Raw genomic sequence first — 11,321 nt, forward strand, 5'->3', positions numbered from 1 at the left:
CCCCCCCCAAAAAAAAAAAAAAAGAAAAAAAAAAGAAGGCCAACACACACACACAAAATAAATAAAAATAAAATAAAAAGTGAAATTAATAACTGCCTGTTCCTATATTTGAGTGTGGCTTCCTAAAGGCAATTATGTGACGACATTTGGAATAATAATATCAGGTTCACTGATTTCTACGTTCTGTTAAACATTGACTGGCGAAGAAATATGTGCGTTTTGCATGGCCTCTACAAATGAAGCTATTGAAGCCTTTTAAGTTAACTCGCTAAAATGTGGCAAGCTTGTGATTTACTTTACTATTGCTTGCTGATTGTCTTTTTTCAGAAAGTTATTTTAATGTATTTCAAATTTTCAGGTAAACCACTTGAATTAGTTTTCTAGATGAAATTACTTATCATAGGTCTTGTTAGGTTTAAGTTTGCTTATTATTCATGGGACTTTATCTTATACTGTGATCATTCTGTTTCAGAAGGTGGACGGTCAAGAAACAGTACGAGTGTTTCAAAGATTGCTTCAAATTCTATTAATCATAATGAATCCCCACTTCAAGGACGCCCGGTATGGGTTCTCATAGCATTAATTATCTACTAAGATATCAGGGTTGTCTTAAAACTATCAATATATCCAAGTCACAAGTGCCTCTCTAGTCTCAGTTTGTCTTTCGGTAATAATATATGAAGTTTTCTACTGGCTGATTTTCTTATTACTTCATTTAAACATACATGCTAAAAATTCCCCAATTTTGCTGCTGATATGTAGGAAAAATACTCACTATGTTTCATTTTTCTTGTTCTGCCCTCGTGCTTCTGGAACAGTAATTAAAATTTTCTTGTTTCTTGGTTTTTTTTAAAATTTTTTGCAATTGGACATTATAACTTTTTTGTTAGATGATAAATGCATGCTTTTTTTTAATATCTCTAGGTTGCCTCTGAGTCGCAGAGATGCTCATCTAAGAAGGTTACTGGAACAATCAAATCACTAATACATGAAGAGACGTCAATGGAAACAAAAGTTGGCCAGTCCTCACAAAGTGTAATTGCGAAACTGATGGGTCTTGATTCATCCCCGCCTCCAAAGATATTCAAACAACCGGGGATTAGACATTCTTTACCGAAACCAACATACAGATATCCTAAAATCCATTCATCTGGGAAGAGAAGCAATGAGCACCGAGCATTCCAAGATGTCACTGAAATCAGGGATCCAGTAAGAGCTGAGAAACAAACAAATCAGCCTGGTGTTAAGCGGGATTCACATTTAGACAAAGATAATACAGACATGTCCTTTGTAAGGCAAAAGTTTATGGTGGAAGCAAATCGTCTCTCAACTGATGAAACTCTTCAAGGCTCCAAAGAGTTCAACGATGCAATAGAAGTGCTTGATTCAAGTAAAGATCTTTTTCTAGACTTTCTAGACAAGCCCAATTCCTTGTTCACAAGTGATCGACATAATCTGAAGACTTGTCCACCAGCTCAACGTGAAGACCACATCACAATATTAAGAGCATCAAAAAGTAAAACAGGTGAAACTGATGATGTATCATGTAGATCAGAGGTAAAGTATGGGAGTTGCACTCAAATGCAAAAAGATGCTATAAGTACATCAAGAAAGCCAGTTACCAACCTCTTCAATCACCTGCATAAGGAAGACAACCCCCACCCCCCCCCCCCCCCCCCCCAAAAAAAAAAAAAAGAAAAAAAAAAGAAGGCCAACACACACACACAAAATAAATAAAAATAAAATAAAAAGTGAAATTAATAACTGCCTGTTCCTATATTTGAGTGTGGCTTCCTAAAGGCAATTATGTGACGACATTTGGAATAATAATATCAGGTTCACTGATTTCTACGTTCTGTTAAACATTGACTGGCGAAGAAATATGTGCGTTTTGCATGGCCTCTACAAATGAAGCTATTGAAGCCTTTTAAGTTAACTCGCTAAAATGTGGCAAGCTTGTGATTTACTTTACTATTGCTTGCTGATTGTCTTTTTTCAGAAAGTTATTTTAATGTATTTCAAATTTTCAGGTAAACCACTTGAATTAGTTTTCTAGATGAAATTACTTATCATAGGTCTTGTTAGGTTTAAGTTTGCTTATTATTCATGGGACTTTATCTTATACTGTGATCATTCTGTTTCAGAAGGTGGACGGTCAAGAAACAGTACGAGTGTTTCAAAGATTGCTTCAAATTCTATTAATCATAATGAATCCCCACTTCAAGGACGCCCGGTATGGGTTCTCATAGCATTAATTATCTACTAAGATATCAGGGTTGTCTTAAAACTATCAATATATCCAAGTCACAAGTGCCTCTCTAGTCTCAGTTTGTCTTTCGGTAATAATATATGAAGTTTTCTACTGGCTGATTTTCTTATTACTTCATTTAAACATACATGCTAAAAATTCCCCAATTTTGCTGCTGATATGTAGGAAAAATACTCACTATGTTTCATTTTTCTTGTTCTGCCCTCGTGCTTCTGGAACAGTAATTAAAATTTTCTTGTTTCTTGGTTTTTTTTAAAATTTTTTGCAATTGGACATTATAACTTTTTTGTTAGATGATAAATGCATGCTTTTTTTTAATATCTCTAGGTTGCCTCTGAGTCGCAGAGATGCTCATCTAAGAAGGTTACTGGAACAATCAAATCACTAATACATGAAGAGACGTCAATGGAAACAAAAGTTGGCCAGTCCTCACAAAGTGTAATTGCGAAACTGATGGGTCTTGATTCATCCCCGCCTCCAAAGATATTCAAACAACCGGGGATTAGACATTCTTTACCGAAACCAACATACAGATATCCTAAAATCCATTCATCTGGGAAGAGAAGCAATGAGCACCGAGCATTCCAAGATGTCACTGAAATCAGGGATCCAGTAAGAGCTGAGAAACAAACAAATCAGCCTGGTGTTAAGCGGGATTCACATTTAGACAAAGATAATACAGACATGTCCTTTGTAAGGCAAAAGTTTATGGTGGAAGCAAATCGTCTCTCAACTGATGAAACTCTTCAAGGCTCCAAAGAGTTCAACGATGCAATAGAAGTGCTTGATTCAAGTAAAGATCTTTTTCTAGACTTTCTAGACAAGCCCAATTCCTTGTTCACAAGTGATCGACATAATCTGAAGACTTGTCCACCAGCTCAACGTGAAGACCACATCACAATATTAAGAGCATCAAAAAGTAAAACAGGTGAAACTGATGATGTATCATGTAGATCAGAGGTAAAGTATGGGAGTTGCACTCAAATGCAAAAAGATGCTATAAGTACATCAAGAAAGCCAGTTACCAACCTCTTCAATCACCTGCATAAGGAAGACAGTGTTTCTCTGTCATATAAATTGTTAAAATCACGAAATGGAAAAACCAATACTAAAGTTCGATCTTCTAGGGTAGCTGTTCTAAAGCCCAATTTGGGAAAGACCCAAAATATGGGAAGAAGTGTTTCTCATCCTTCCCATGAGAAATATCCATGTGGCTATAGAAGGCATAGGGAATTTCAGCAGTCTGGAATTCAAGAATCATTTGCTGAAGGAAGGGAGCAATGGAATTTGTTTGATAATATGGAAGTGATGTCACAGAGAAAAGTGGGTTCAAGAGGAATTGCTAGAGAAATCAGAAAACAAATGAAATGCCCATTAAATAGTTGTTCAGACAAGATGCTGTTTTCTAGCTTCAACAGACACACAAAGGATGACAGCTCATGTGCACTTGCAGGCATGCACGACTCGAACAAATTTGGGAGATTTCAACGGAATCTGGACAACTTTGATTACTGGAGTAGAGCCTCAAGCCCCTCAAGTTCTTGTTCAAGTGAATCATCTTTTGGCAGGGAGGCCAGAAAACGCCTATCTGAACGATGGAGGATGACCAAGGCGAATGAGGCAAAATGTGTTGGTGGAGGCTCAAGCACTTCAGGTGAAATGAGTGCTATATCTGACAGAAAATTTCCAAAGGAGAATCTGGAATCAGTTAAAGTACAGAAAGTTTCAGATGAACAGTTTCACTCTTTTGGCGTTAGCAGTGGAGATGGCCTGATGGAAGAATGCTTTACAAATCTGCCCAGATCCCCATCTATTTCAGCTTCATCACCTGTTCATGGCATGCCTAAATCAAGCAGACAGCATGTTGCTGATGGTGATAGCAGTTATACGCTTAAAGATGTCCTCAACGTGGGAGAGGTTGAGTCTTCCCTAGGGACCTTAAGTCCGAGACGAAGATCGTCAAGAAAGAGCTTCAAGTTTCAAACTTACAAGCCTCATCTTAGTCCAAGTGGGGAGGAAAATAAGCTGCCTGTAATAGAGATTCATGTTAATCAGGAAGAACAGAGGAATGAGATTTATGTTTCTGATTCTTCTAAAGTGCATATACTTTCCAAGTTTTCTGAAGAATTTGTTGCCAGCTCCAGTCACCTGATTGACAGTTCTTTAGTCACAGAATCATTGACTGTAGGAATGCTATCCACAACTAGTGAGGGAAATGTAGAGCAACCAGCACAGAAGTGGGAATCTTCTGCTATTGGTTATATGGATGGAGTTATAGAGGTTTGTTTATGACCTTTTTATAAGCATGAAGTTAAATGCCTTTTAGTAGAAATAAGGTTTGAACCTTATGTCCTTTTCTTTCATTTCTAATGTAGCACATATATGTTTTCTGTGTATGTCTCATGCTTACAAAAGATTAATTTTTTTCAAGTCTCTAATGTTGTCCTTCCATTCCTCAAACTTTTGTTATTGCATGGCCAAGTCAAAACCTATAATAATCTAAGCTGTTTTCTTCAAATTTGGAGAATTTCCGTTGCAAAAATGAAACACTTCTCTGCATTTGAATCATCGCTTAGCTATTCCACCTTCTCAACTGAGAAGCAAGCATTCATTGGGTCGCAAAATTTGTGTTGGAAATTTCGTGTAAATTTGTAATTTTAGTCCTTCCAAATCTAAAACTACTTATTTACCAACAAAAGATAATGAAAGGTTTAAACACAGCCAAAAGCAGATTAGTCTTATAAATGATAGAGAAAATGTCAACAAGAAAGTGCATCTAGGTAGGTTCTGCCTTTCTCTTTTTATTTATTTATTTTTTGGGGGGCGGGGGGTTGAACAGAATTCTTGAACATTTTGCTTATGTAATTTATGATTGTTTTTTCTGCAAACATCTTTTGATATTTGACAATCTTAGACACATGTCCTAACTGGTTGTTCGCAAACCTTATTTTAATAGCGTTAAGGCATCGCTGTTGTTTTTGTGATAATCAGGCCGATACTGCAGATGATATTCTTCTCACCTTTTTATTGCTTTATTCCTTTGTCCTGATTTATTTTCTGTTTACCCGCATCTTATAGAACCGGAACATGTTTCTGAACTTTGATCATCAGATCAGGGAACTTGCAGGAAATTCTGAGCTCAATTTAAGAGTGATTACTCCTTCTCATACCACGAAACTGTTTATGAGACTTCAGATAATGCAAACTCTCCTTAATTATTCTCCTGAAAATATCACCTTAAATAAATACTTGTACACACAGGCGTATGTGCATGCTTCACACCCATTTTCTCGTGTGAAATTGTAAGGTTCAATTTCCCTAATATTTTGTTCTGTAGATTAACCTAAAGTTTAAACAGGGCATCCTTGTAATTAACTTATTTCATTTTGTTTCTTTGCTCCAATCCTCTACCCTATCTCTTCTTATTCTTTACAACATGAAATACAAAAATTCACATTTCTCCAAATTTTCTTCCTTTTTTTCCTCCTGGATATCAATTGTACCTTGACCTTTAAAATGTTTTAATTGATAGGATTCATCTATCTTCCTGCGCATCAATTTGGGAGAAAATTTAATTCTAATTGCTGCTTTTACTCTAAGATTTGATTTTGTTGAAATTTTTCTTTGCTAAATCTCCAGGACACATTACCAAGGCATCTTCAATTAGATTCTGCTCCTTCTGAGTGTAGTGAATCAGGATCTGACTCCATGACAAGCTCCAGAGATGCTGAGCAACAAAGCCCTGTCTCTGTCCTTGAGCATTCATCAAATGAAGGCCTGTCAAACCCACACTATTTCGGGAGGGCCAGTGCCGGTCTTCAAGGTAAATTAAAGCAATGTGCTTTCTCCATTTCTCTTGTAGTAATACTCATTTTCATGCAAAAATCTGAACTCCGCCGAACTACTCTATTTTCTTGTAGAACTCCGAATGCAACTGCATCTTCTCAGGTTGAAATCAGATAAATACAACAGAGAATGTAAAACTCCTGCTTTGAGTGAGGATTGCATTGGAGAGATACTATTGGCGTATAAAAATGAAGAAGACAGAGACTATTCATACCTAGTCGATATTATCAATTTGGGCATCTATGGTGCAGATCAAGATATTCTTTTGAGTACTTCTTGCTCTACAAAGCATTCAGTGGACTTCAATGTGTTTGAAAAGCTTGAAGGGAAATATGGGCTGCTTGTAGAATGGTCTAGATTAGATAGAAGGTTACTGGATGATCTCATTAGCTCCAGTCTAACCGAGATCCTCTCTTCAGGGAGAAAGCTTGAGCTGGTAGGTGATAGGCTCATTGAAGAGGTGTGGCAAATGTTGGTCAGAAAACGAAAAGAATTAAGTCGACCAAAACCAGAGGAGAAGTTCTTGGATCCAAGGTGGTTAGATGTCGGAGATGATATTGAGACAATAGGAAGAGAGATTGAGAGTATGTTGGAGGATGATCTTTTGGAAGAGGTTGTGTTCGATCTTTTAATATTGAGTACCAGTAGAGAATAAAGTCGTGCTTGAAATGTCTATAAGGCCATCTCAAGGTCAACGACTTTAAAGGAAAAGAAAAGGATCGATGGAGTCAGAATGTTAAGGAAAGGCATGTTCGTTTGCATTTTTTTTTTTTTTTGTCAGGAGATGATCTTGAGACGGTAGAAGAGACATCTAAGGGTATGTCAGAGGATGATCTTTTGGAAGAATTTGTCTGGGTTTAAATTGGATCAGTCTTTCACAGTTGAAAGTATGAGAGAAAGACAAGGTCATCATAATTTTGATGACTTTAAGGGAAAAGAGGAAAAAAAGAATCAGATGTAAAAAAAAAAAAAAGAAGAAAATATATGTTTGTTGGTTTCATTCTTTTCACGGTGAGTACATGTATACTATCGGCTAGTTCAAGTGTATTTTTTTTCATTAGACTTCTTTTTGGGGCAACATTTTTTTGGCAGGCTAAAAAAGCATGTATATCTGTTAGTGCTTTGGCTGCATTTTGTTTGAGAGATGAGAGTTTTTTGAAAAATTCATTTCTCTAAAGCGGGTACATGTCTGTATCATATTGTCCAAGAATGATTTGTATGAAATATATGTGGAAACATTGACTCAGTTATTTTGCTGGCTTGAGGATTGATTGTGCTAATCTGTGTGAAATGATGCATTAAACCCTGTTGCCAGGTTATTATTTGATAGTTGAAATCTGAAGAATAGAGTGCAGTGCTTCTTTCTTAGAGATGGATACCATTTTGTTGACAGAATTCTAATTGAGTTGAGTTACACAACTCTTATCCCATATGAGGACACTATTGATCCAAACTTAAGAGCTTGTCTTTCAAATTAAAAATTCATATAGAAAAATATGTTCGTACAACCCTACAAACCGTATGGGCGACCTGGGGTTGGGGTTGGGGGTTGGGTGTGTGTGTGTGGGGGGGGGGGGGTTCTCTATAGTTATGTCTAAACCAAATTAATATATATTATATATATATATATATATATATATATATATATATAAATATATATATATATATATATATTATATATATATATGGCTGAATTCTCGCATCAGGTTGATAGCAATTTTATGAGATTATCAAAGCAATCTGGTTCCAATTCCTGCAGACCTATAATACGATTGTGATGATTCAAAAGGATTTAGATGCTGCATTAGAAATTATGTACCCTTGTCAGCCACAAGCACACTGATCCCTGTGGGGCCTCCATCAAAAGGATCATCATGTCCATTTTCTTGCAAACCCCACCTCAAAATTATTAAGAATAAGGACCCTCAAAAATAAATTAGGACTAAAGGTTCTCGTAGTCTTTTCTTTGTTTAAAATAAGTTATTTGCTGATCCAAACCACCCAACATGCTACTCGAGAGGATTCCTTGCCTCCCAATTATCAATTGACAAGATGCAATCTTTGCTTTTTCTAAATGTCTTCATAAAAGTAGAAATAATGTTCCTTCCAAATTCACACAAATGTGAGGCAAAAATTTAACTTGTGCATTGATTCATAGATGGCTGTCAATGAGACAGTAGAAGATTGATCTAGTCTTTTTTTTTGTCATGTCAACAAGCACAAACATTGGTTCTTCTTTCATTATCAAGGAGGCAAAAATTTGAATATTCATCGTTATCGCTCTAATTGTCGTTGATTAGCACGGCTTTTCTACTAAGACTTAATTTTATAATCAAATTCAAGAGGACCACATCCACTTCCGTAAAAGCTAATTAGATGGATATATATGGTTGGCTAAAGTTCAAAAAATCTCACCGTAAAAATCCTTTAAAGCATCGTCATACTCACACAAAATAATAATAATAATAATAACAAAAATAAAAAAAAAACATGGAAAAGAAGAAATATACAGATATAAATCTTAGACCTTTATATCACAGATATAAATCTTAGACCTTTATATCACAGATATAAATCTTAGGCCTTTATATCTTATACTACAGCTAAGGCTTATTTTTTATAGGATGAGTATAGTAATAATATATGAACAAGGTAGATTAAAGTAAACCCACTTCTGTTTCCAGTGCACTAACACATGATTTCAACACAGAGAGGGAAAAATCTATAGAAATAAGGTCCCATGAAAAGGAAAGGGGGAAAAAACAAAAAAAGATAAAGAAAAACGGCTAAAGATGGTCACAAAGCTGAAGCACATTGAAGACTTTGGATAATTAAGTCGATTTAATCTGAGTCTAATTGCTTGAAAAAAGTGAGAAATTTTTACAGGTGCAAGTCATCTAATGAGAAGTACCTGAAAAAATTTACAGGTGCAAGTCATCTGATGAAAAGTACCTGAAAAAAATTTACAGGTGCAAGTCATCTGATGAGAAGTACCTGAAAAATTTTTTACAGGTGCAAGTCATCTAATGAGAAGTACTATCTAGAATTAGCTGTAGAAACCGCAGACAGGTAACATATAATCTTAGTCGATTAGCATAAAGTCAATACTTAATAGATTATTCAACATATTGTGTATAAAGGATCACTTTACCCAAAAGTTAAGTTGTTGGGTTGTGAACTCACACTATATACCAAGGTATGATGATGATGATGATTTTTTTTTCCACAGAATCTATGATGCTTAAGCCCTCCGGGGTTTCATTGAAAAGATGATAATAAAAACATTTCACAGAATAGAAAGATACAAACATATGTTAAATCAGATACAAGTTATAATCACACTCCCATCTGCTAACCTCATTACGAACAAGTTGCTGGCCTAGTGGTAGGCAAGCTAGTCCCCATGTGAGGTCGTGACACCTGTGGTTAAAGACCAAAAAAAAAAAGAGAGGAAAATTCCCCAAGGATCAAAATATGGGACTAACAGGGCTCATTATGCAATAGGAGGGGGACAGCTCACATGTTTCTCCTGTTGGTCCCATATTTTGGATCTCTGTAGCAAATCTAAAAAAAAAAAAACTAGCCTCTTTGGTTCTTTTTTGAATTCTTGACCACAATTTTTTCCGTGAACTTATACCCCACATCATTGACAATGTTTACATTTCAGGAAATTTTGATTAGAGATGATTGATTGTTTTTGTTAAAGATGTGATGGAGAGAGACTTCTTCAAATTTTAGGTGAAGGGGTACAAAGGAGGTGCGACATAAAGAGAAGGCTCAAACCGTTTTAATTAAGTTTTATGAAACAGGGTCAAAAAAGTTGGGAGGCAGGAGAAGTTGGAGGAAGCATATGATTCTGTTTTTAGGTGGCTTGTGGTTGAAACTTAGTCATAATGGAGCCCTCTTGTGTTCTCTTCTCTAAATCTAATTAATTTATTAAAATCACCCTAATTCTACGGTAGGTATCTAGTGAGTGCATGGAGACATTTGTGCTTTTGTTCTCCATTAGCATGTAATTCTAGAATTAAATGATTCTTTTGAAGTGGGATCCTATTTGTTCACATTCTCAGTTATTGAAGTTTACAATGGATATGTAACCAATTTTTGAGGGAAATGATTAGGCTAGGGGCAGCATTGTCCTTTCAAGTTATATTTAACGGAATTTTTAACGAGGAGTTAAAATGGAACTAAGTTAATTTTTCATCCAACAGCGAGTACAGTGGCTAAGTTGAGAGGAAAAAAAAAAATACAAGGACCAAATTGGAAAAAAAAGACACGCATCAATGCACCCAAGTACACAAATTGAAAGGTTTTACCTAACAGCTCCTCTGCCGTTTGAATGTTAGAGGAATCATTCACTGCCCCGTCAACTAAAATCCAAAAAGAACAGTTTGATTAATAGATTCATGCATTGAATGTCATTATTGCTTCAACTATTACCAATTGAAGGCCTATGTTTGGTGTCACCTAAAAAGGGTAAAATGAAAAATTAAATATTACTCAAAGAATTAGTATTCACTAACTATATTACAACTGTTGACAATTCACTCCTTCTGCTTGGCCTCAGGATTTTGACAGAACAAATAAGAATTAGTTCAATTTTCATTTATCTGATTATCTTTAAATTTAGTTACGGGTTTGATTCTTTTGAGAAATAGGTCGGAGCCTGAGATTTATTGGCAGTAAAAAGTAGCTAATACTTGTTGGAGCTATAACTTAAAAACTTGGGTTTGTAGAGGAAAAGAGGAAAAGTTTAGTCCCACATAGGAAATAGAATAGGAAGGAAGAGTCTTTATAAGCCTTCCCTTTCTCTCCTATGCCTAGAAGAAAACAAAAGGTTATGCTCCACACTACACACGCGCGCGCCGGCCGGGCCGGGCTCGGGTTCGGGTCGGGTGGCGCGCGCACGCACACGACTTGCGAACACGAATGCAGCTCCGGATTAAATAGCCCTTAATATTTTTATTTTTACTAATTGGAACTGTTTAAAGCGCGCGCGCACGCACACGACTTGCGGACACGAATGCAGCTCCGGATTAAATAGCCCTTAATATTTTTATTTTTACTAATTGGAACTGTTTAAAGCGCGCACACGACCTGCGGACACGAATGCAGCTCCGGATTAATGAGCCCTTAATATTTTTATTTTTACTAATTGGAACTGTTTAAAACGTGATTAACATTTTTAAAATGTTTAACGGCCAGA

The 11,321-nt window shown here is 36.0% G+C and overlaps 1 protein-coding gene across 1 annotated transcript in view; it reads left to right on the forward strand.

Moving 5' to 3' along the window:
* LOC109829651 overlaps positions 1–7,088 on the forward strand; it is a 14,610-nt gene extending 7,522 nt beyond the window's left edge. The window contains exons 2-7 of the mRNA XM_020396701.1: positions 473–561; positions 925–1,640; positions 2,086–2,233; positions 2,597–4,549; positions 5,909–6,092; positions 6,190–7,088. Coding sequence (XP_020252290.1) covers positions 473–561; positions 925–1,640; positions 2,086–2,233; positions 2,597–4,549; positions 5,909–6,092; positions 6,190–6,770 — 3,671 coding nt within the window. The 3' untranslated portion in view covers positions 6,771–7,088. The remainder of the gene's footprint in view (positions 1–472; positions 562–924; positions 1,641–2,085; positions 2,234–2,596; positions 4,550–5,908; positions 6,093–6,189) is intronic.

The sequence above is a fragment of the Asparagus officinalis genome, chromosome 2, assembly GCF_001876935.1.
Source record: "Asparagus officinalis chromosome 2, Aspof.V1, whole genome shotgun sequence".
In the NCBI taxonomy this organism is placed as follows: Eukaryota; Viridiplantae; Streptophyta; class Magnoliopsida; order Asparagales; family Asparagaceae; genus Asparagus; species Asparagus officinalis.